The sequence below is a fragment of the Thunnus thynnus genome, chromosome 3 (genome assembly GCF_963924715.1).
Source record: "Thunnus thynnus chromosome 3, fThuThy2.1, whole genome shotgun sequence".
Lineage (NCBI taxonomy): Eukaryota > Metazoa > Chordata > Actinopteri > Scombriformes > Scombridae > Thunnus > Thunnus thynnus.
Window position 1 is genome coordinate 34,828,587 of NC_089519.1, and position 26,970 is coordinate 34,855,556.

Below are 26,970 nucleotides of genomic sequence, written 5' to 3' on the forward strand. Positions count from 1 at the left end.
ATTCTTAGCATGAGTCTCCTCAGTGTGAAAGGAACTTGAGGAAGTTTGATTAGCAGTATGAATTATTGTTTTTATTAATTATTTAGTCATATAGGTAATCATATGCTCTCAAACTGATCAAAGTGTTATTAAACCTCTCCTCTTTTCTTATGTCCTCACTGCTCTACTGGGTGGGGCCGGTGCAGGTCTGGGCTGGCATGAGGGCATCATGCAGGACCTACGAAATCACTTACACAAACTGTAAGTATTAACAGTGGAACATCTACAGCCCCTCCAATCAAGTTCTTCATTTAATCTTAGTGCTCTGGCTTCCTGTTTTAACTTTCTAATATGTGTCTGTTTGATTTGAACCAGCAACGTTTACAAACATCTACCGTTGCATATTATTAAAGCTATGATTAGGTTTTAGATACCATATCAACACAACAACAACACAAGTGCATATTGTGTTGACATATGCATTTACATATGTAATACTTAAATGCCACAGAGAGAGGAGTTAACAAATACGTAATTTTTAACCTCCTTCCCCATTTCCTTCTCTTTTTTTCATCAGTTCTGAGGAATTTGTGCAATGTGTACTGAACTAGAACTGAACCTTCAAGGATGACTAATAGAAAACACAGACAAACACTAAGAAAAGGCTTAGGCAACTGTAAGATAATCAGAGGCAATAGAGAAGCTGTGTTTCTGCACCTAGCAGATACCCTTGATTTTAATCTAAAAGGGTTAGGTTAGCCTTTTGAGGGATCTCGCTGTCTCTTTAGTCTTTTAATCTTTGCTTTTTAAAATTTTTGTTTAAGCTTTTGTATTCTACTTTTTGTATTCTTAGATTGCTTGCTTTGTAAAAACCAAATAAAACTGGTTTGTATTTTTATACACTCCAACCAAAGTTCCTGACTTGTGCTCATCTCTGAGGTCCTGTGGTATTCCTTTAAGGTAAGAAAAGACGCCTCCTTTGGGACAGGCTGGGCTAAGTTTTGAAATTGTTTAGATAATAAATTGAAGGGAGTTTTGCAAGGGTAAAAAAGTATTGCTGTTTATTGAGCAACAGAGTGGTAATGGTTCATGTTTCATGACTAAGGTTAATATGCTGCGGTACATGTGATAGAGGTGTGTTTTTCAGAAATAAATCAGTTAGAGTGACTTATAATTAGGGGTTTAATTGGCTACATAGTTAGGGCTAGGGCTCTTAAGCTGCCCTATAAAACCGGGGGAGTGCCCTCAACCGACAGAGTGGGCCTCCTCCAGAGATGTCCTTTTAGTAGGCCATCTTGGAGTACTTTCAAACCTCCAACACCTATTGCTCCAATACACTTCGTTGTGACCCAGGCTGTCAGGACATACTTGACTAAATAGGCCCGATGGTAGTGGTTCAACAACAGCTGGTGATCATAGAAGCCAGGCTGAATTTGGTTCCCTAAGCAAGGCTTGGATGGTTGTGCGTGTAGATTTTGGGAACTATGTTCGATACCTAGGTCAGGGGTAGAGGACAGTCGTCTGTTGGTGCTTTATCCACACTGGCAGGGGGTATCGGTTATCTGTAGGCAGGAGACCATTGTGATGAAATTCAACAGTCTGTATTTTCTGCTGACTTTGTTGCTATGGATGCCGTTCTGTTCATAGATGGGACTGACTGCTCTTTTAAACAGAGTGACAGACTTTTTTTTTAAAAAGGAAATAATAAAATAATTTTAAACTAGAAGAGTGCACTTAGTAGAGTGCAGATCTCCACCAGGTGTGTAGATAACAGAAACAGGGATTTATTCATGTCACATCGTGACTAACTTTAGTGGATGGTAACATATCGGGTATGGAATTAATCTGCAGATGCTCCGGATCAAGATGAGATCAAACTTTTCTATGGATGTCAGTTTTTGAGCCACGACAAAGGCAACATGTGGCCTGCAACAGACTAGCTACGCCTTGTTTTTAGCCTAGCCGATTGCCTTTTGCTATGTCGTACCACATATCGTAAAATGGCGAGGAAGTGTAAGCTGCTTTCTGATAGGCTCATAAGGAATGGCGTTATGAAATAGGTTTTTGGTCTTTGAACATACAGTCATAAATGTGCACAAAAAATGTTATGCTGATGGGTCCAGTAGTATGCAAGTGTAGCTGCAGACAGATAAACACACACACACACACGCGCCCAAACAAATGATCCCCTCCAAGTTTACACCTGGCAGAGATAATAATCAATACAATTTTTTCAGTTATTTTTTATTACCAATATTTTGTATAAAGGAATTTATTTATATCATAAACAGCCATGTATTTAGTGGGATTAAACACAGTGCAATGTTTAGTAACATTAATCTAACAGACTATTATTTTAAATTCATATTTTGTGTGAAACAATTTATTTCTTCAACAGTGCAGTTGAAGTAATTATATTATTTAAATCCTGAGAATTTAAGGTATGTTTCATGGACGGGATGAGAGAGGAATATTTCATGAGATTTATTTATTTGTACTTGTCAGGGCTGAGTTGTAGGCTGTAATCAGTAGATCGGTGTTCATTCACTGGTGGGGGATTCTTCAGGCTCTGGGTGACCGACTCGATGACTCAAAAACCAGACTCTCTTTAATGAGTGACTCACAAAAACAAGAGTCGGACCTCCCATCCTGTCTGTAATGTGAGGAGACTGATTGGTGGAAAAAGAAGGGAATGCTGACGTGAGAACGGCAGAGAGCAGATGGTGACACAGAGGAGCGGGAAGAAGTAGTCGTGTTTCCACCCTCAGGTAAGACTGTTACTGTTCGTGACTGAAGTTATCTCTAAGTATGGTTTTTAGATGCAAGATCACAGGTTATAGATAAGAAACAGCCAATCGGGAAAGAAACACTACCTCTAATGTTATCTGTAACTTCATTATTACATTACCACTTCTAATTACCGAGGCCATGACAGCATGACATCTAAATTAAGGTTAATAGTTATCTGTCTGGCAGCAGACTGTCACAGCTGGAGAAAGAAAAGAATATTTGGAGGAACTTCCCTTCATGCGCCAACAAAGCCAGCTGAAGAACCTGGATCAAAACGCAGACAATAAACATGTGATCTAATCTGTAATGTTTTGATTGGATGAGAATTTAATATTTATTCACACTGTTAATTTGGAATTGATATCATATTCACAAAGCTGAAAACAGCCACGAAAAGAGAGCGAGCGAGAGAGAGAGAGAAGAGAGAGAGAGAGAGAGAGAGAGAGAGAGAGAGAGAGAGAGAGAGAGAATGAGGAACATGAAACTGAAACTAAACTTTTTTTTTTTTTTAAACAGTTTCACATAGTGGTAGAAAGAAATAAAGTACATTTACTAAAGTACTGATGTTAAGTACAATGATGAGGTAATTATACTTGAGTATTTCCATTTGATGCTACTTTATACTTCCACTTCACTACATTTCAGAGGGAAATATTGTACTTTCTACTCCACTACATTTATTTGACAGCTTTAGTTACTTTTCAGATGAAGATTTGACACAATGGATAATATAACAAGCTTTTAAAATACAACACATTGTTAAAGATGAAACCAGTGGTTTCCAACCTTTTTGTCTTTTGACGTCTTACAAAAAGCAGTGTGTAGTCGGGGTCACATTTCACATGTCTATGAGTTGTTAACAGCTCCACCAAATAGTGATTTTTCCCTCTAAACTTCTCACATGCTTTCATTTCAATAAATATTCAAATGACATGCTGCTCTAACACTGATGCTTCACTATTAATAATCTAATGATGTCATATATAATAATATATCATTTGAGTGCTGCCATCACTTCTGACAATGGAGGATAATTTTACAGGTTTTTTATATGATCGGTTACCTGCATGGTTGAATGCTGAGTCCACATCCTCAAAACTCTTCACACAGTCGACTTTACCAACACACATAAAAACACAACAACAGGCACCACGTGATAATCTTTTTATGGCAGTTTGTGAAGTTACATCACTTTTTATTGTGTATATGTTGTTTTTTAACTGTTGATAGTGTAATAATGTGCATACTGTGTACATACAGTAAGATGTGTAGCTCTCTATAGAACGTACTACAGTGTATTCTACAGGAACGAGTGACAGAAATGCAGCAGGAAAGCTTTCAATGGTTTTTATTTTTGACAGTTTGTCTTTTCAAAACTGCTGAACTGAGAAGTCGATCAGATTTATCCATTCTGGGAGGCATTTTTGTGTAGTTTTTGCGTTTGATAAAAACAGCACTTTTGATTAGGACGGAGAGCTACAACAGAGATGAAATGATACGTATTTTCAAATATAAAAGAGTGAAACTAGACTCAGTTCAGACTCCATTTAGAGTCCACATGGCAGAGCTGAGGGATGAAAACATGAAGGCTGAGACAGGACAAGTGTTACTATAGCATGATTTCACCATCAGGCTCTCTGTATGTGCTATAATACAATGTTTTTAATTACAGTGTCACTAATTAATGTCCCAGACAGACTGAAATTGAAAAGATGAGTGATTGTGGGGGTGAAGAGGAGAATCAAGAATCGTCACTGGAGTCCAGCTGTCAGTCAAAGACTGACCAGTCTGAAGATCTTTCTACACTTCCAGTCTTCAGTGATGAACCTGGACCCTCACACAGCTGGTAAGAGTACACTGTATATGCTGTAAACCTGCCAAAATGGAATTACACAAGAGCATTAATGTTAGTAGTCACATCACAAAAAACTCAAAACACAGAAATGTTTAAATAGTACAGTGAATTGAAAAATGCAATTATACCAAAGGAGTTAAAGGAAAGGTTCACAAGTCTGTCTTAAAGGACCCTTGTGTAGGATTTTATAGCATCTAGTGGTGAGGTTGCAGATTGCAACCAACTTAATACCCGCCCCCCCTTCCAAATGTGTAGGAGAAATTACAGAGGCAGCAAAGTTTATGAACAATGTGAAACACTAACCCTCTGTAGACTTGAAAGGTTAAATGTTTGCAGTTTGCTGCTTTGTTAAGAATGGAGGCTGTGGTTAACCTAAATTCATGGTGGTTATATGGTGGATAAGTCAAACTGCTCCTACAGTGTAGTCATTTTCTCTGCCATCCATCAAGCTCTGTATGTGAAAAACAGCCATTTTGCTAAAATATGGTTAAATGCACAGTGTTCATCTAAATCCTCTCATAGAACCCTGACAAGCTTGAAAGCATTGATTTGCCCACATTAGAGCACCTGCCTCCTGGTCTTCCATTAGTCAGGATACCTGCTCTGTTCTAGCAAAGCAGCAACTAACACGTCTTGAGTCCTCGTACCTCAATGTGAACAGTCAAGAGTGAGAAGAACTGCACGCACCATCAGCCACCACTTTAAAGAGCTTTACATTTCAAGAGTTTCACTCAGTTCTACATCAGACCAAAGCCCACATCTATGTTTTTTAAAGAAGTTACTAATAAAACGATGACTTCTCTCTCTCTTCCAGTCTGATAAAAGATGCTGGTGAGGTCGGCTCCATGTCCACTGCAGGCCCTCCCTCTGCCACAAGTATGAGGAAACGCTGGCATGAGGACATGACGCAGAACTTACGAAACATCAGGGTACGCAGACTGTAAGTATTAACAGTGGAAGGTCTACAGCCCCTCCTATCAAGTTTATTAGCATTTGATCTCAGCTCTCTGGCTTCCTGCCTTCCTGTTTTAACTTTCTAATATGTGTCTGTTTGATTTGAACCAGCAACGTTTAGGAACATCTACCGTTGCATGTTATTAAAGCTATGATTAGCTTTTAGATACCATATCAACACAACAACAACACAAGTACATAAATGACATATTGTGTTTACATGTGTGATACTTAAATACAAATACATGATTCTTAACCTCCTTCCCCATTTCCTCCTCTTTTTGCCCCCCCCTCTCACAGTGTTGATGTCCTCCCTCTGACTCCTGATCTGGTGGCCAATGCCAGAAAAATTGAAGGAGACATTTATGAGTCAGCCAACAGTAGAGTAAGTTGCTCTCTCTTTTAGCTCACTGTGTTATTTAAAAAAGGAAGGAAGCTTTTCATTTTGCAGCTGCTAAGTCACTCAGTCAGTCAAAGGTTGGTCTCAAACATTATAAATTCTATAGTTTATACACTATTATGGGATGTTGCTGGAAACATACAGCACATGAGCTTGAATGGTGAATTACTTGAAGTTTACTTGAAGTTTGTCACACTGAAGGTCCTGAATCAGTTTAGTGACACTTTAACAAAAATAAAGACAACAGGATAATGCACAGGACCTGTTGAGTTCTAAAAACCTTTGTGGTTTTATAGCAGCATTTATTTATTGTGTATTATTTTTCCTACTGCTCCTCTTACCTTTCTCCCATATTTCTTTACCCTTTTTTTGGCAGGATGAGTACGATCATCTGCTAACAGAGAAGATCAATAAGATCCAGAAGGAGAAGAGGACCCAGCAGAGGCTCAGTCTGGACCTCAGGTCTACCAGCAGGAGTCAGTCTCCCATCAGACAGCCTCTCTGTGAGTGGACATGCAGCACATGTAGACTTGGATGAGATAATGTTGCACTGGGCTGCACACATTCATGTAAATGATCATTTAATCCGACTGAATGTGACTTTGTGACATTTTATTATTGTTTTGTATCTTTTACCTCATGCTTTTAGATTTAATGGTGCATGATTGCAGATTTGTCACTGCTGTATTATTTGTAATAAATGAAATAAAACTCAACTTATAAAACAGTTACAATGAAAAAAGAAATGAGGAAAAATATATTTAATGTTAATGATCAGGTTTTAATCATTTGTTACATTATTTCACATTTTAAAGGTTAATTTATATATTTTACTCAGTTTAGTTTAGATGTTTTATAAGATTTATTCATAATGTCTCATCAATTTATTTGATATTTTATATTCTGGAGATCATTTTGTGTGTCTTCTTCTCTCCATCAGATTCTCGTCTCTCACTGGATTCAAGAACAAAGCTTCATCAGTCTGATGTCGACACAGAGGTGAGTGCAGAGCAGTTCACCCTGATACATTTATGGTGAGACACATTTCAGGTGATGGACACAGCTTTAATGCAGGTGACACGTCTTTGACATACAGGAAGTCAGAGCAAAGATGTGAGAACTGGAGTGATGTGAGTCACTCTGTTGGTCTCAGTGAGGACTCTAGCAGCAGCGTTCCTAAGCTGCAGCTTTCTGATCAACAGTTTACAGACAATTATGAGAGTCAGAAGCAGAACCAGGATCAACTTTTATGCTGAATCACCTTTCTTTTCTTTTCCTGTGATCCAACAAAACAACACACACACATCTGTGTCATTGTAATGAACAAGTGAGTCTGTGTTTTATGCTGCAGTGCTGTTGTTGGTCTGAATGCAGCCTGAGACACATTATATTTCTCTCACACCATCATTCCACTTCCATATATAATGTTCTTGAGTTAAATACTGTATAGGCTTTGAATGTTTTTGGTCACTTCATAGCACACAGCTGCAAAACATTTCTGAAAACTTTCTTTTTTCTTTCTAATATCCAGGTCAAATCACCCTCTCCATGGGCAAGGACTGGAGAGGCTACATACAGGTAATTGTACCATGAAATGTCAAAATGCCTTCCCTGCTTTAATTGTAAATAAACTTTCATTATGAAAAATAATTTCTCTCTAATTCTTGAATTAGATAAGTTATGTAGCATCCAGTGGTGGAAAGTAACTAAATACATTTACTCAAGTACTTTATTTAAGTATAATTTTGAGGTACTTGTATTTTACTTGAGTATTTCCATGTGATGCTACTTTATACTTCCACTTCACTACATTTCAGAGGGAAATATTGTACTTTCTACTCCACTACATTTATTTGACAGCTTTAGTTACTTTTCAGATGAAGATTTGACACAATGGATAATATAACAAGCTTTTAAAATACAACACATTGTTAAAGATGAAACCAGTGGTTTCCAACCTTTTTGTCTTTTGACGTCTTACAAAAAGCAGTGTGTAGTCGGGGTCACATTTCACATGTCTATGAGTTGTTAACAGCTCCACCAAATAGTGATTTTTCCCTCTAAACTTCTCACATGCTTTCATTTCAATAAATGTTCAAATGATCCAATATTTCAGCAAAAATCAAAGATTAGAGAAAAAGTCCAAAAACTGAAAACAGATTTGTGTATCAGAACTTTGTTTTTTCTTCTTTCCTCTCCCATTAATCATCTCACGACCCCTCAGATTTATCTGCTGACCCTTTGGAGGGGCCTGACCCCTAGGTTGGGAACCACTGGACTAAACTAGCTGACTGTATATAAAGTAGTGTAAACTAGCTCCACCTCCAGCAGCTACAACAGTAACATGCTGCTCTAACACTGATGCTTCACTATTAATAATCTAATGATGTCATATATAATAATATATCATTTGAGTGCTGCCATCACTTCTGACAATGGAGGATAATTTTACAGTTTTTTATATGATCGGTTACCTGCATGGTTGAATGCTGAGTCCACATCCTCAAAACTCTTCACACAGTCGACTTTACCAACACACATAAAAACACAACAACAGGCAGCACATGATGATCTTTTTATGGCAGTTTGTGAAGTTACATCACTTTTCATTGTATATATGTTGTTTTTTAACTCTACTCCATTAGTCAGGATACCTGCTCTGTTCTAGCAAAGCAGCAACTAACACGTCTTGAGTCCTCGTACCTCAATGTGAACAGTCAAGAGTGAGAAGAACTGCAGGCACCATCAGCCACCACTTTAAAGAGCTTTACATTTCAAGAGTTTCACTCAGTTCTACATCAGACCAAAGCCCACATCTATGTTTTTTAAAGAAGTTACTAATAAAACGATGACTTCTCTCTCTCTTCCAGACTAATAAAAGATGCTGGTGAGGTCGGCTCCATGTCCACCGCAGGCCCTCCCTCTGCCACAGGTATGAGGAAACGCTGGCATGAGGACATGATGCAGGACCTACGAGACCTCTGGGTACACAAACTGTAAGTATTAACAGTGGAAGGTCTACAGCCCCTCCTATCAAGTTTATTAGCATTTGATCTCAGCTCTCTGGCTTCCTGCCTTCCTGTTTTAACTTTCTAATATGTGTCTGTTGGATTTGAACCAGCAACGTTTAGGAACATCTACCGTTGCATGTTATTAAAGCTATGATTAGCTTTTAGATACCATATCAACACAACAACAACACAAGTACATAAATGACATATTGTGTTTACATGTGTGATACTTAAATACAAATACATGATTCTTAACCTCCTTCCCCATTTCCTCCTCTTTTTGCCCCCCACCTCACAGTGTTGATGTCCTCCCTCTGACTCCTGATCTGGAGGTCGATGCCAGAAAAGTTGAAGGAGACATTTATGAGTCAGCCAACAGTATAGTAAGTTGCTCTCTCTTTTAGCTCACTGTGTTATTTAAAAAAGGAAGGAAACTTTTCATTTTGCAACTGCTAAGTCACTCAGTCAGTCAAAGGTTGGTCTCAAACATTATAAATTCTATAGTTTATACACTATTATGGGATGTTGCTGGAAACATACAGCACATGAGCTTGAATGGTGAATTACTTGAAGTTTACTTGAAGTTTGTCACACTGAAGGTCCTGAATCAGTTTAGTGACACTTTAACAAAATAAAGACAACAGGATAATGCACAGGACCTGTTGAGTTCTAAAAACCTTTGTGCTTTTATAGCAGCATTTATTTATTGTGTATTATTTTTTCTCCTGCTCCTCTTACCTTTCTCCCTTATTTCTTTACCCTTTTTTTGGCAGTCTGAGTACTATCATCTGCTAAGAGAGAAGATCAATAAGTTCCAGGAGGAGAAGAGGACCCGGCAGAGGCCCAGTCTGAACCTCAGGTCTACCAGCATGGATCAGTCTCCCACTAGACTGCTTCCCGGTGAGTGGACATGCAGCACATGTAGACTTGGATGAGATAATGTTGCACTGGGCTGCACACATTCATGTAAATGATCATTTAATCCGACTGAATGTGACTTTGTGACATTTTATTATTGTTTTGTATCTTTTACCTCATGCTTTTAGATTTAATGGTGCATGATTGCAGATTTGTCACTGCTGTATTATTTGTAATAAATGAAATAAAACTCAACTTATAAAACAGTTACAATGAAAAAAGAAATGAGGAAAAATATATTTAATGTTAATGATCAGGTTTTAATCATTTGTTACATTATTTCACATTTTAAAGGTTAATTTATATATTTTACTCAGTTTAGTTTAGATGTTTTATAAGATTTATTCATAATGTCTCATCAATTTATTTGATATTTTATATTCTGGAGATCGTTTTGTGTGTCTTCTTCTCTCCATCAGATTTCTCTCGTCTCTCACTCAGTCCAAGAACAAAGCTTCATCAGTCTGCAGTTGACACAGTGGTGAGTGCAGAGCAGTTCACCCTGATACATTTATGGTGAGACACATTTCAGGTGATGGACACAGCTTTAATGCAGGTGACACGTCTTTGACATACAGGAAGTCAGAGCAAAGATGTGAGAACTGGAGTGATGTGAGTCACTCTGTTGGTCTCAGTGAGGACTCTAGCAGCAGCGTTCCTAAGCTGCAGCTTTCTGATCAACAGTTTACAGACAATTATGAGAGTCAGAAGCAGAACCAGGATCAACTTTTATGCTGAACCACCTTTCTTTTCTTTTCCTGTGATCCAACAAAACAACACACACACATCTGTGTCATTGTAATGAACAAGTGAGTCTGTGTTTTATGCTGCAGTGCTGTTGTTGGTCTGAATGCAGCCTGAGACACATTATATTTCTCTCACACCATCATTCCACTTCCATATATAATGTTCTTGAGTTAAATACTGTATAGGCTTTGAATGTTTTTGGTCACTTCATAGCACACAGTTACAAGTTATTATGTCTAGAAAACTTTTTTCTTTTTGTCTTTCTGAAATCCAGCTCAAGAGGAGAAAACCAAGAAAAAAGAAAAAGTTTTTTGCAGGGGCTTCATGCAGGTAATCATACCATGAAATGGCAAAATATTATTTTCCATGCTTTAATTGTGAATAAGCTTTCATTATAAATGATCATTTCTTTTTAATTCTTCAATTAGACAAATAATGTAGCATGCAGTGGTGGAAAGTAACTGAGTACATTTACTCAAGTACTTTATTTAAGTATAATTTTGAGGTACTTGTACTTTACTTGAGTATTTCCATGTGATGCTACTTTATTCTTCCACTCCACTACATTTCAGAGGGAAATATTGTACTTTCTACTCCACTACATTTATTTGACAGCTTTAGTTACTTTTCAGATGAAGATTTGACACAATGGATAATATAACAAGCTTTTAAAATACAACACATTGTTAAAGATGAAACCAGTGGTTTCCAACCTTTTTGTCTTTTGACGTCTTACAAAAAGCTGTGTGTAGTCGGGGTCACATTTCACATGTCTATGAGTTGTTAACAGCTCCACCAAATAGTGATTTTTCCCTCTAAACTTCTCACATGCTTTCATTTCAATAAATGTTCAAATGATCCAATATTTCAGCAAAAATCAAAGATTAGAGAAAAAGTCCAAAAACTGAAAACAGATTTGTGTATCAGAACTTTGTTTTTTCTTCTTTCGTCTCCCATTAATCATCTCACGACCCCTCAGATTTATCTGCTGACCCTTTGGAGGGGCCCGACCCCTAGGTTGGGAACCACTGGACTAAACTAGCTAACTGTATATAAAGTAGTGTAAACTAGCTCCACCTCCAGCAGCTACAACAGTAACATGCTGCTCTAACACTGATGCTTCACTATTAATAATCTAATGATGTCATATATAATAATATATCATTTGAGTGCTGCCATCACTTCTGACAATGGAGGATAATTTTACAGGTTTTTTATATGATTGGTTACCTGCATGGTTGAATGCTGAGTCCACATCCTCAAAACTCTTCACACAGTCGACTTTACCAACACACATAAAAACACAACAACAGGCAGCACATGATGATCTTTTTATGGCTGTTTGTGAAGTTACATCACTTTTCATTGTGTATATGTTGTTTTTTAACTACTCCATTAGTCAGGATACCTGCTCTGTTCTAGCAAAGCAGCAACTAACACGTCTTGAGTCCTCGTACCTCAATGTGAACAGTCAAGAGTGAGAAGAACTGCAGGCACCATCAGCCACCACTTTAAAGAGCTTTACATTTCAAGAGTTTCACTCAGTTCTACATCAGACCAAAGCCCACATCTATGTTTTTTAAAGAAGTTACTAATAAAACGATGACTTCTCTCTCTCTTCCAGTCTAATAAAAGATGCTGGTGGGGTCGGCTCCATGTCCACTGCAGGCCCTCCCTCTGCCACAAGTATGAGGAAACGCTGGCGTGTGAACATGCGGCGGAACCTACAAGACCACTGGGTACGCAGACTGTAAGTATTAACAGTGGAAGGTCTACAGCCCCTCCTATCAAGTTTATTAGCATTTGATCTCAGCTCTCTGGCTTCCTGCCTTCCTGTTTTAACTTTCTAATATGTGTCTGTTTGATTTGAACCAGCAACATTTAGGAACATCTACCGTTGCATGTTATTAAAGCTATGATTAGCTTTTAGATACCATATCAACACAACAACAACACAAGTACATAAATGACATATTGTGTTTACATGTGTGATACTTAAATACAAATACATGATTCTTAACCTCCTTCCCCATTTCCTCCTCTTTTTGCCCCCCCGCCTCACAGTTTCTTGGCCCTCCGTCTGACTCCTGATCTGGTGGCCGATGCCATAAAAATTGGAGACATTTATGAGTCAGCCAACAGTAGAGTAAGTTGCTCTCTCTTTTAGCTCACTGTGTTATTTAAAAAAGGAAGGAAACTTTTCATTTTGCAGCTGCTAAGTCACTCAGTCAGTCAAAGGTTGGTCTCAAACATTATAAATTCTATAGTTTATACACTAGTATGGGATGTTGCTGGAAACATACAGCACATGAGCTTGAATGGTGAATTACTTGAAGTTTACTTGAAGTTTGTCACACTGAAGGTCCTGAATCAGTTTAGTGACACTTTAACAAAATAAAGACAACAGGATAATGCACAGGACTTGTTGAGTTCTAAAAACCTTTGTGGTTTTATAGCAGCATTTATTTATTGTGTATTATTTTTCCTACTGCTCCTCTTACCTTTCTCCCTTATTTCTTTACCCTTTTTTTGGCAGTCTGAGTATGATCATCTGCTAACACAGAAGATCAATAAGATCCAGAAGAAGAGGAGGAAACAGCAGAGGCCCAGTCTGGACCTCGGGTCTACCAGCATGATTCAGTCTGTCATCAGACAGCTTTCTTGTGAGTGGACATGCAGCACATGTAGACTTGGATGAGATAATGTTGCACTGGGCTGCACACATTCATGTAAATGATCATTTAATCCGACTGAATGTGACTTTGTGACATTTTATTATTGTTTTGTATCTTTTACCTCATGCTTTTAGATGTAATGGTGCATGATTGCAGATTTGTCACTGCTGTATTATTTGTAATAAATGAAATAAAACTCAACTTATAAAACAGTTACAATGAAAAAAGAAATGAGGAAAAATATATTTAATGTTAATGATCAGGTTTTAATCATTTGTTACATTATTTCACATTTTAAAGGTTAATTTATATATTTTACTCAGTTTAGTTTAGATGTTTTATAAGATTTATTCATAATGTCTCATCAATTTATTTGATATTTTATATTCTGAAGATCATTTTGTGTGTCTTCTTCTCTCCATCAGATGACTCTGATCTCTCACTGGATCCAAGAACAAAGCTTCATCAGTCTGCAGATGAAACAGAGGTGAGTGCAGAGCAGTTCACCCTGATACATTTATGGTGAGACACATTTCAGGTGATGGACACAGCTTTAATGCAGGTGACACGTCTTTGACATACAGGAAGTCAGAGCAAAGATGTGAGAACTGGAGTGATGTGAGTCACTCTGTTGGTCTCAGTGAGGACTCTAGCAGCAGCGTTCCTAAGCTGCAGCTTTCTGATCAACAGTTTACAGACAATTATGAGAGTCAGAAGCAGAACCAGGATCAACTTTTATGCTGAACCACCTTTCTTTTCTTTTCCTGTAATCCAACAAAACAACACACACACATCTGTGTCATTGTAATGAACAAGTGAGCCTGTGTTTTATGCTGCAGTGCTGTTGTTGGTCTGAATGCAGCCTGAGACACATTATATTTCTCTCACACTGTCATTCCAATAACAACATAAAACTTTAAACAACAGTCAGGTGTCCATATGAACAGTGAAAGAGGTTTTCCTCGCTGTAATCATTCCTCCTGTTCATACTGGACATTAAAAGATCCTTCAAATGTGCTTTCAATGTAAGTGATGGAGGCCAAAATCCACAGTGTGTCCACACAGTCATTTAAAAGTAGATATGAAGCTTATATTCAGCTTCATCAGTCTGAGTTACTCATATCAAGTGGATATCTGACACATTTACAGTCTTTTTAGCATCAAATTCCCTCTTTGTGTTTCCTCAGACAGTGTTTCCCTGTTGAGCTGCAGGTGGAAGTATAGTAACAAAAAGAGGAACTTTGGCACTAAAAAGACTGTAATGTTGAAAGATATCTACTTGATTTGACTCATTTGGACGCTGAAGCTTCATATTAGCTTCAGATAAACTTTTAAATATATTTTTGCACAGAAGGAGGACTGTGGATTTTGTCCTCCATCACTTCCATTGTAAGGTCATTATGAAGGGATCTTCTAATGGTCAGTATGAACAGGAGGAATGATTACAGCAAGAAAAACAGGTTTAATGGTCATTTGGGCTCCTGACTGTTGTTTTAAGACACACTTGAAAAATTGTGAATTCGTCCTTTAATGCTTCTGTTCACTTTATAGCAGACGACTACAAGTTATGTTAAAAAAAAAACAAATTTTGTTCCTTTTTTGAAATCCAGGATCCATCAAATTCTGGAGGACATGAAAGGAGACGTGTTATCAGCTCTTCAACAGGGTAATAGTACCATTAAATTGCAAAATATTATTATCCCTGCTTTAATTGTAAGTATTCTATGATTATGAGTAAGCATTTGTTTTTAATTGATCAGTTAGCAAATAATGTAGTATGGATCAATATGTATACATATACCATACAGTGGTTCAGTGTGGAGGATAGTAACTACCTTTTAATTTATTATTTCTTTCATAGTCGTTCACCTTATCAGGAAAGACCATTAAATGAAGAACAATCTCCATCACAACATACTACTGAGGGTAAGTGGAAAACACATAATTTAAGATTTGAGTGAATGGTATGGAAGATTTAAAATTATGAAATAAAGTGAAATAGAATACACATTGTTATTTGTATTTCCTTTTTATGTATGTTTTATTTCATGTCAGGTTTCATGACAGAGTTTGTTATCACCAGTCGCAGCCTCCTCACCACCATCTCCACCAAGGAGAAAACTTTTGATATGATGATAGATTTATTTCATAATGTATCATCAATTTATTTGATATTTTCCATTTTGTGTGTCTCCTTTTCTTCATCAGATGACTCTCATCTCACTCTGTCTGCAAACACAAGACAAGATGAGGACGAAACAGAGGTGAGACACATTTTTGATGATGGAAGCAGCTTCAAACCAGATCACAGGTCTTATTACAGCTGCTGGATGAGTGTTAGACTAGAGGAAGAAAGCAGATCTCAACTCAGAGGAAGGAAAACAACATTGATCCATAAAGTGAAACATATTTATAAGGTTGCATTGATCATAAACTACATAATAGTAGAAACTATTTTGTGTTTACACATATTTCATGGGTCAGTGTTGTACGGTTAGGTTGCATTCTGCTATAATAATAATAATAATAATAATAATAATAATAATAATAATAATAATAATAATAATAATAATAATAATAATGATAATAATAAGTAATAGCAGTAATGGTAGTAGTAGCAGTAGTAGTAGTAATAGTAGTAGTAGTAGTAGTAGTAGTAGTAGTAGTAGTAGTAGCAGTAGTAGTAGTAGTAGTAGTATTTATGCTGCTGTTATAGGTTCTGGTAAAAGAACAACCAGAAACACAGTGGTGTCATTTTAATGAAAGAGGGAGTCTGTTTGGAGAAGCATAATTCCAACTTTAGTTGCAACATATCTTATTCCTGTCATCTAGAGCTGCAACGATTAGTTGATTAATCGATTAGTTGCCATCTGTTAAATTAATCACAAACTATTTTGATAATCAATTAATCGTTTTGAGTCATTTTTTAAGAAAAAGTTTCCAAATTCTCAGATTCCAGCTTTTCAAATGTGAATATTATTTTAATATTTTTTTAGTCTTGTGTGACAGTAAATTAAATATCTTTGGGTTGTGGACAAAACAAGACATTTAAAAACATCATCTTGGTCTTTAGGAAACATTAATCAACATTTTTCACCATTTTATGACATTTTATGAACCAAACAATTAATCAATTAATCAAGAAAATAATCAACAGATAAAGAAAATAATTATTAGTTGCAGCTCTACTATCATTATTACATTCAAATGTTTACTCTGATCTGATTTAATGTGCTTAATTAAATATGTATAATGAATATTTAATCATTTCATTGCAAACTACAAGTTGTTATGTTTTAATTTTGTGTCTTTCTAAAATCCAGGCCTCATCACACTTTACACCTGAACTGTTAAATGAATCTGGAGCCATTTCATACAGGTAATCAGACCATAAAATAGCAAAATATGGTTTCCTCTGTTTTAATGGTTATCATTCTAAATACAGTAAGTATTTATTTTTATTAAGTGTACAGATGATGTAGTATGAATCACTACTTATACAATACATTGCATTGTGGTGATGGTTGAGATGATTTCTTAAAACTGTCTTCAGGTCTCACTTGGAGAGAACCAGAGCTTTGAATATCTTGCTGTCAATCTACAGTTTGACATTTCAGACCTGCTTCTGATAATGTACCGACCACCTAAATACAACTCTGAATTCATGAGTGTGTCTGCAGATCTGCTATCAAATATCTGTATTGATTCCACAGCGTCCACCACAGTTTGTTTTAATGAGATTTTATGCGTATGTATGCATGGATGTTTCTTTGCACATTTTTACACACTTTTCCTGTTTCTTTTTTATTTTTTTGTGCTTTTTAAAGCAGTTTAAACTGTTTTTGCATGAGATGGTGCCATACAAATAAATTTGAATTGAATTGAATTTATATATTATTTTAAGTAAAAGATCTGAATACTTCTTCCACCACTGCTGTTCTGTGTCGTTCAGGTTCACGTGTCCTGGTCCAGGTGTGTTTCAGTGTAAGCTGACGAAGCTGGTGTTTACTATGGATCGGGAGGGGGAGTTATTATACAGGACTGTCCAGTGGGATGAGAACCTTCTTCAGTCAGCTGGCAAGAGACCTGCAGGTCCGCTGTTTGACATCAACTGTCCTGAGGACGCTGTCTCTAAGCTGCACCTCCTGCACTGTGAAATAAAACCTGGTAAGAAATTTTTATCAAAACTAAAATGTCAAAGTCAGTTGCAATACTGTATAAAGTTAAAGATCTTCTAAATCAAGTTTCATTATACATCTTATATTGTTCCCTTACAGTCCCATATAGAACTTACTATGTGGAAGTATAAAGAAATTCATATAAAACTAATACAAATCCAATATTCATACAAAGAGCCATAAGAATTGTAAACAAAACTACTTACAGAGAACCAACAAACTCTGTTTATTAAATTAAAGATTTGACCGACTTTAAAATGGTTCAAATTATGTATAGAACAAAAAATCAGTTATTACCTGAAAGTATCTAAAAGTTGATTAAAAAAACAGTTAGTGAGGACTAATGTAAAAAAAAAATATATCATTATATTTAAGTCAAGGTGTGAATTTATGGAACAACTGTAGTGAGGAACTGAAAACATGTAGAACACTGAATAAGTTTAATAAAAAATAAATATATAATAAAATAATTAAGTCAATAAAAAATGTACAAAATATACTCACTGAACAAATATAAATATTGATGATCAGACAGAAACACTGGTATAGAAGGATAGGGTACAGGATATATAAGTTGGTTTTGTTTTGTTTTTTGCTGTTGTTTGATACCTTTTGAGGTCCAGTAGGATGTGTTGTTAAAAGTGATTGCAGACTGAAATAAATTTCCATTTCAAAAAACAAAAAGAAGTTGTTAAAATAACATAGAGTTAGAACAGTGGAAATAAAATGACTTTGACATGAAATTAATAGTTGATGGTTCTGTGTTTACAGCACCGCTCTGTCTGTCTGTCGTCCACATCAGTGATGATGGAATGAACATCCTTCAGCCGCTGGAGATTACAGACACTCATGTGGTTGTGGATGTTCCTCATCTCTCAGCCTTTGGCTTGGTATTGGATATCAAAAATGTTTTCAATTCAATAAGTGCCCAAGTTCTGCTGTTTCACCGACCGGAACAACGCCCAAAACTCAACATGTTTCTACTGCCATACAACGTGCCGGTGCCAGAGGTAAAAGCTCTTTCTATAATAGTTTAACATCAGTTCATAATCATTTTAAACTCACAGCTTTTATAATTAGCCAAACTAAACTGATTTATCAGTCAAAGACACACTTACCTCCACTCCATACTTGTTATGAAAGTTTATTTTATTGTAAGAATCCTTCTCTTCAGATACATTTTGGGACAAAATTTTACCATAAAATTTTAGATTTTAGTTTTTCTGAGATTTCTCTTTTCACTCACATGGTCTTATGCTGCAAACTCAATCTTCACTTTATTTCACCACTACAGCAGCATATTGCTGCCACCATGACACAAAAATATTGCTCAGTCTCCCAATATAACGTGAAAATGTTCTTGTTTTAACTTTTCTTTTTTTATGACGTGGCTTTTTTATTTTGCGATATAACATCAGTGCCAACAGAAAAATTATAGACTATTTCAAACCAATATTCCCATCCCAACCAAACATAGAAACAAGAGGGTTCAACCTACATGTAAAGTGGTTTGCCTACAGGTAAAACCAGTGAAAAAGGAAAAATAATAAATAAATGTTTTTTTTAAAGGAATACAAAGGCATATCTCTGACATGGAAATCAAAATCATCAGTGTGCCTCCACTTCATCCTTTCACTTATGCATTTATAAAAGAAATGCACATGCCCCACTTGAGGAAAATTCATATGCAGAAACTTACAATAAACTTTACTTGTTATAACAACATGTAACATAATCATTCTGGCAACCTCTGATTCAGTGACATTTGTTATGCTGAAAGCCGGTTCCATTGTTTTGACTGGACAAACATTTGTGTATTCAGGTGAAAAACATTGTGCAATGGTAGCTACAGAATCAATAAAGTAGTGGTTAAGAGCTTCCGCTACTGCCCCAGGATTGTTTTAAAGCATTCCATTTACTTTAAGTTCAAGCAGTTTCCTTTCTTTATTTTGATGTCCTGTTAGTTTTTTTTAACTGGTTCCAGATAATTTTAGAGTTACCTCTTGCCTTTTCTATTATGGTCAAGAAAAAATCTGCCTTTACTTTTCTTAGTTTCTTTCCCACCTTATAACTGCTCCCAAAGGTTTTCTTCTGGTACTGATAAGCCACGCTCTGACTGATGTTTGACAAGTATTTATTTTCTTCTTTTAACCAGAAACATCATCCTTTTAACCAGCAAACACCGTGAAAAACTAAAATGAAATACATATTACAAACACAAGGATATTATCAGTACAAAATGAATGTACAAACACAAAGACATTATCAATACAAATTAAATGTACAAACACATACTGTGTGCACCTTCTGAGCAGAAATTTAGGAGTTATTACAGTCACTCAATGTCGCACTGGTACTCTTCATTGGCAAACTCCTAATTCCGTGTGTAGCTTCTGATAGTAGCTTCTGGCAGTACAAGCATTTCCTCTCACATTAAGTGATCATGTGAACGCCGCATGTTGTTCATTCAACGTAATTCACAGGTTTAACAGTGGGTGTCACCATTACCCCAGGGAAACCAAATTACACTTACAAAATAATTATTTACAATATGATCACAAAGTAAACAAGCCACTTTCTTCAGAAAGGAGATCAAATTAGTGGAAAACAGCATATTTTTATGCAACAGCTACACGCCTTGTTCCTTAAACTAGCAAAGTGTTGTCTGTCATGACTCAACTTAGTTTTTATTGCAGTTTTTAAGACAAGATCCCTTTCTTTCATTAGTTTTAAAATGTCTGCATTTATCCAAGGGACAGTGTTTTTGTTATTTTTGCGCCTAAATTTGCAGTTAAAATCTTTAATAATGCTCTCTAGTTTTTTTGAGAATATTTGACTGTCTTTTTCATGGTCTATGCTCAACAGTAGATCATCCTAATCAATCTGTTGAACAACACTTTTGAAGTTCTCCTGTTTGTTTTTGGGAATTCCAAAAGATTCATATTCCCTAGCATTAGGGCTAAACCGCTTATTGCTTAGTTTTCTGGCTACCAGTGTCAAATTGTGGTCAGAGAGACCAGTTACCATATTATAGGATTTTAAAATTCTCTCAGGTCTGTTACCAAATATTAAATCAATTTGAGTACTGGTGGAATTAGTTATTCTTGTGGGCCCACTGATCAGTTGCATGAGGTCAAAGTTATTGGTTATCTTTTGAGGTTCTTTCTAGAGGATTTGTCCTCCTAATTGATGTTAAAATCTCCCATAATAAGTTCTTTTGTTTTTTGCCTTTAATTGCCACCTGTCTGTATATACACTGCTTATAAAAGTTATCACACTTTTATTTTTTGCTGTTGTAGCACTTTGCCTTCTTGCCTTCACAATTCAGCTATGGGAAACTGAAGAGTATTATATCTTGTGGTAATGAAGTCACTGTCTAATCAAAATGTTCTATTGAAGGTGAAAGGACAACATGAAAAAGCTCAGCATATTGTGACCCCTTCCTCCTGTGACCTCATTCAAGGCCAAACCTACAGTCTGCACTGTTCTGAGGCCTATAAAGTAGTGCCTAAGGTGAGTATGTCCAGTTAAAACATACAGAGATTCTCTATTACTGCTGTAACAGAATAACACAGTTAATTAAAGTGGTACCCAGAGTGTTAAACCACTATTGAAAATGTATAAGTTGGTGTCTGCTGGACGTGTAAATAAGCTACTGTTTTTGGCCATAAAACAAAAACAGTGAGCTGAAATATGATAAAATGCTCCATAGAGCAGAACCGCAGAGGCAGGTGATACTCTGTTTCTATGAGTGACACTTTTCACATTAGACATTAATTAAATTAAGCTGGACCTTGACGTGCCAGTTCAAGCATCATTCACACAGTTGTTGTCTTGTAATTTTCACACACAAATATTTTATATAGAGCTGCAACTATTTGGATAACTGAATAATTGTCTTTTTTCGAGTAATCCAAACATTCTCTTGTTTAAGCTCCACAATTGTGAATTATTTGCCTGAGAGAGAAGAAATTTTGCACACTTCCAGGTCTATATTTAGATTCTGTGGCTCTACTGGAATATCTTTGAATGATTTACAATTCAAAAAACTCTTTACCTTAAACTGGCCCTTTATGCAGGCCCTCAGTTCAGCCTCTGTCTGAACCAGGCCATTTTAGTTCCTGTCTCTTTAAGGCCCCCCTCCCGATGAGACCATTCTGTTCTGATTGGTCAGCTTCAGGAAGCTGCCCCTCGGCATCCGTACATGTTTGAGCCAAAATCTGATCTGAACACATGGAAAAAACCTCAGCAACAATGTTAGCAACCAAGGCTACAGAACATGCGGCCATTTATGGGCATGTGTGATGATCCAACGCCAAGTTAGAAAAAAAAGTAACACTTTATTGTCCAGGTCTCTTAATTTTACATTAATTTCCTGTTTACTTTCTGGAGTAATTTGCAGGTATTTAATGATTAATGTTTAGGACCTTTTACACAGAGGATGGTGTAATTTGGTGCAAAATATAAGAAAAAACAGAAAAAGTGTTGGTTGCTTTAGTTGGTAAGTGCTGAATCATTATATTCATTATTCAATATATTTTTGATAAATTAGACTCTTAACAATTCTTTAACTGATGGAAAATATTCAGTTTTCAGTGTGTAGTTTTGTGTGTCAAATGATGTATTAGCATATTGGGTTATTGCTTAAAAACTTTATCACAAGCACATTTCCTGCATACTAACAAATTATATAAAGCTTTCAAAGAAATGCCCTAAGAATTAACCGCAGTTACTTAACTACTAGGAAATTATTTTAAAAAGCTCATATGCTGATATATCATTTTCTGTCAGTTAAAGATCTGTTAAGAATCTATTTATTTAAAAAAAATTCAAAATGAATAACTATGAACATAAATATCATGAAATCAAAAAGAATGAAGAGTCTAATTTATTAAAAATATAATGAATCAGCACTTACCAACTGAACCAACTTAATACTTTTTTTTCTGTTATTTTTTTATAACTTGTATCAAATTGCATCACCCTCTCTGTAAAATTAACCGTTAAATACCTGCAAATTACTCAGAAATTTTCCAGGAAATTAGTATAAAATTAAAGGACCTGTAAAATTAAGTGTTACCAAAAAAAACATTGCAAACAAAGTGTTCAGAACAGTTGAAGCCCTACTTTTATCTTGCAAGGAGCATTTCTATATACATTAACGTCAAATTTTGTAACTTTGACCATGTTTAACATCTGGCATCATAACAGTATATAAATAACAGAAAACAACAAAAAGCATAATATGTCCCCTTTAATATAAAAACGTGATTAATGCAGCTTTATCTTTCCATGGTTACTTATCAAATAACCGTCTTGAATACAGATTCAGTTAGTAAATGAAAAACAAACATTGTCATTGCAACAAGATTTTTTTTAAATGAAACTTTGTTATTGGTTTACAGGCTGCACGATTTGACTTAAACTATGGACCAAATTACCACTCAACTTTTGAGATTCGACTGAATCCGAACACAGATGAAGCAAATCTGACAGTCCAAGACCAAAAGGCGAAAGAAGTCTGGGAGTATCCCGTTGAACTGACTGGTAAAGAAGACACAATTCTGTAATTTATTAATTATTAATCCACACATTGGAAAAGTCAAGATTGCTTTTATTCAGACCATTCTTCTATTGGTCTGCATTAATTCACAATTCATGTTTTTATTGTGGTGTTCTCTTAAAATTAACTTAAACTCACAGCTGTTATTATAGTAGCAGCCATAATGTAAATGCAATGATTACATTACAGTGGTGGAAGAAGATGTATGATGATGTAGTTAAAGTATTGTAGTGAAAGTACATAAGTATTATCAGCTTGATGTAGTTAAAGTATTGCAGTAAAAGTACATAAGTATTATGAGCTTGATGTAGTTAAAGTATTGCAGTAAAAGTACATAAGTATTATGAGCTTGATGTAGTCAAAGTATTGCAGTAAAAGTACATAAGTATTATGAGCTTGATGTAGTTAAATTATTGCAGTAAAAGTACATAAGTATTATGAGCTTGATGTAGTTAAATTATTGCAGTAAAAGTACATAAGTATTATGAGCTTGATGTAGTTAAATTATTGCAGTAAAAGTACATAAGTATTATCATCTTGATGTAGTTAAAGTATTGCAGTAAAAGTACATAAGTATTATCAGCTTGATGTAGTTAAAGTATTGCAGTAAAAGTACATAAGTATTATCAGCTTGATGTAGTTAAAGTATTGCAGTAAAAGTACATAAGTATTATCAGCTTGATGTAGTTAAAGTATTGCAGTAAAAGTACATAAGTATTATGAGCTTGATGTAGTTAAAGTATTGCAGTAAAAGTACATAAGTATTATGAGCTTGATGTAGTTAAATTATTGCAGTAAAAGTACATAAGTATTATGAGCTTTATGTAGTTAAAGTATTGCAGTGAAAGTACATAAGTATTATCAGCTTGATGTAGTTAAAATATTGCAGTAAAAGTACATAAGTATTATGAGCTTGATGTAGTTAAATTATTGCAGTAAAAGTACATAAGTATTATGAGCTTGATGTAGTTAAATTATTGCAGTAAAAGTACATAAGTATTATGAGCTTTATGTAGTTAAAGTATTGCAGTGAAAGTACATAAGTATTATCAGCTTGATGTAGTTAAAGTATTGCAGTAAAAGTACATAAGTATTATGAGCTTGATGTAGTTAAAGTATTGCAGAGTCACCAGTCGCAGCCTCCTCACCACCATCTCCACCAAGGAGAAAACCTTTTGTTCTTTTTGTTTTTGGCAGAGTCGTGTCTTTCTCTGAGGATCTTCTTATAATCACTTTATTGCCAAGCTGACTGAAAAAGTAAAAGTGCTGAAATTGAATCCAAATTAATTTTGCAGAACAGTTTTTCTTCTTTCCTACCCAATCTCATCTATCTACCTCATCTTAGATTTATCTGGTGACCCTTATAAATGAGTTCAAACCAGCTCCACCTTGAGCAGCTACACCAATAAAATGCTGCTTATGCACTGACTGTTAAATTTATTTAAACCTTTCTTGTTGATTGTGATCTTCAAGTCTTGTAGTCTGAATTTTATTTACCTCGGCATGAAGAGAGTGAGAGAGATGAAGAGGTTCAAAGAAGCATTGGGATCAATGTAGGCAGCTGCTCACTGTCTTGGTTTTACCTAAATGAGCTCCAATGAAAACATAATCTCTGAGCCCCTAATACATGGTTTAGGTGTTGACTAAAGGAAACTGAGTTCTGGTTCCTGATAATTTTGTTTGTTCCCTTTCAGCTACAACTCAGAGAGACGCAGGAAGCACTGCAATCAACGCCAAGAATGGAAGTGTCATCAGCCATCCTCAATTAAGAATCGTTCATGTTGTAGGGAATATAAATATCAATGTCAACAACACACCCTCTGGTAAATGTTTCCCCTGAATTTATGAGTCAAATAAAAACTTACATTTATGTTTAATTATGCAATTGCCTAAAACATAACCACCGTAGTGCCTTTAATTATTCTGCTTTCTCAAGAGATGTTGCATGTGTTTCAGTCCAAACTCGTGCCAGAACAGACCAGACTAATGTTGAGGAACATGGTGGAGAGCAGAGACGAAATCCTGGTCTGAGGAAGCGTAAGTGTGTGTTCACTTTCATCCATGAAAACAAGGCAGCACATGTTACAGTAGTTTATATCAAAAACGTGTTTATCTGCATTCAATTCTCAGTTTAAAAGAAGATCCAAAAAGATGAGTCGTTTTGGTTGTCTGTTTAATTTTCATCCTACATTCTTCCACCAGCTGACACAAGCTCACAAAGAAAATATGCATTCCATGTTTAAAGTTATAATCTCAAAGATTTCATTTAAATTAAAGCCTTTCCATTTGCAGTATTATGATGATTATGAACAGGGTGTCGGTGACGACTTTCCCGCCATACATTCAAATAAGCGTAGCTCGCGCAACAGACTCGCTCTTCATTCACTTGTATGTGACGCGGCTTATCTTTTTAAAAGCTTTTTCTTATTGGCTTTTTACTGGCAAAGCTTTTATTGCAGGTACAGTAAGTGTCTCTCCTGTGCTAAACTGTGAGTGCAGCACACACACGGAGAGCTGAGTCCCGCCCCTCGCTGCTCCTCACAGCCGGGGAGAAGAGACAGAGTAGCGTGACCATAAATGACATTAAAACACAGTAGAGACTCTCAAACTGAGCTGAAATGAAACAAGTGTGTGTGTGCTCACAGCAGAGCAGAGGACAGTGAACCAGGTGAAGAACTCAAGTTGACAGCAACTACACTTGTTACGTTTCTGTAAGTGCAATAAAAGCTTCACGAGTAAAAAGCCAAAAAGAGTCATTTATTAATGTTATCTGTGCAAAAGAACAACACACCTGCAATTACCGCTTATCACCATATGGTGAGAATGAAATGGCGTTAGTGATCTGTGTCATCTGCAGTCTCTAGTTAGAGAGATGTAGCTGTCAAGCTACAATTACACACTGCAGACCTGCTGGTTAAATTTTGTGCAAGTAGCCAATACCAGGTGGTATTTGACTGCATGGTTATTGTTCAGATCATTGTGATGTCAGATAAAATGGTGAAAATCAGATATTAAATATCTCCAGAAACATGAATTTAATATTGAAGCAGCTGTATTTATGTATTATGGATGTCCCAGACAGCAAACTGAAAAGCAAAATTGAAAGTAGCAAATGTGATCTGGCTTGATTGTCATCACACTAGTGTTGGCCATCACACATTGGTTAATAATAGAGTGCAGAATTGATTTTAAAATTCCTTTAATTACCTATAAAGCACTACACAGACTGGCCCTACTCTATATCTCTGAATTATTGTGTCCCCTGGCCACGATGACCAACGCCCTCTGGCTGTCCCGAAATCTAGGCTTAAGAAGACCAAGGGTGACCGTGCTTTCGCGGTTGTGGCCCCCACTCTCTGGAACTGTCTTACCCTAGTAATAAAAATGCAGAGTCAGTCAATAGTTTTAGGAAGCTCTTAAAAACTCACCTGTTTCATAAGCACTTTATATCTTAATGTGTGATTGCTCTCTGTTTTGCTTTCACTATTTGTTGTATCTGTGTAGTTTTTTATGGTTTTATTGTTTTTATATTGATATTAGGTGTTGTTAAACTTTTTATTTATTTATCTTTTTTTTTTGTCTTTATTCCATTTTATTTTTCTCTCAGTTGTTTGCATTGTACAGCACCTTGTAACTCTGGTTTTGAAAGGCATTTACCCACCTATAATTAAGCAATATAACACTCACCATCATTGATGGCATGACAGTGATGCGTCAGGAACGGGGCACTTGTGCTGAGTTCCATAAGCATCATTCAAGTGAAATGTCAGTTTTCTAAGAAAAAAAAAACTAAGAAAGACTTAATGTTAATTTCGTTCCCCTGAAATTTCACCTAATAGATTCCTCAAGTGGCATTAGACATCTTTGTTGCTGCTCCAACAGGGAAACACTGTCCGAGGA

The 26,970-nt window shown here is 36.0% G+C and overlaps 2 protein-coding genes across 2 annotated transcripts in view; both read left to right on the top strand.

The window, feature by feature from the left end:
• The window catches only part of LOC137180244 (uncharacterized), a 132,200-nt gene that overhangs the window by 99,839 nt on the left and 5,391 nt on the right, over window positions 1–26,970 (top strand). The gene's annotated exons all lie outside the window — the stretch shown is intronic.
• The window catches only part of LOC137180243 (uncharacterized), a 142,081-nt gene that overhangs the window by 44,006 nt on the left and 71,105 nt on the right, over window positions 1–26,970 (top strand). The window contains exons 12-26 of the mRNA XM_067585546.1: window positions 7,510–7,556; window positions 8,849–8,974; window positions 9,288–9,372; window positions 9,763–9,889; window positions 13,755–13,816; window positions 14,940–14,995; window positions 15,191–15,255; window positions 15,538–15,593; window positions 16,653–16,708; window positions 17,282–17,496; window positions 18,279–18,517; window positions 20,907–21,020; window positions 22,913–23,054; window positions 24,765–24,893; window positions 25,027–25,107. Of these exons, the coding sequence (XP_067441647.1) occupies window positions 7,510–7,556; window positions 8,849–8,974; window positions 9,288–9,372; window positions 9,763–9,889; window positions 13,755–13,816; window positions 14,940–14,995; window positions 15,191–15,255; window positions 15,538–15,593; window positions 16,653–16,708; window positions 17,282–17,496; window positions 18,279–18,517; window positions 20,907–21,020; window positions 22,913–23,054; window positions 24,765–24,893; window positions 25,027–25,107 (1,600 nt within the window). The remainder of the gene's footprint in view (window positions 1–7,509; window positions 7,557–8,848; window positions 8,975–9,287; window positions 9,373–9,762; window positions 9,890–13,754; window positions 13,817–14,939; window positions 14,996–15,190; window positions 15,256–15,537; window positions 15,594–16,652; window positions 16,709–17,281; window positions 17,497–18,278; window positions 18,518–20,906; window positions 21,021–22,912; window positions 23,055–24,764; window positions 24,894–25,026; window positions 25,108–26,970) is intronic.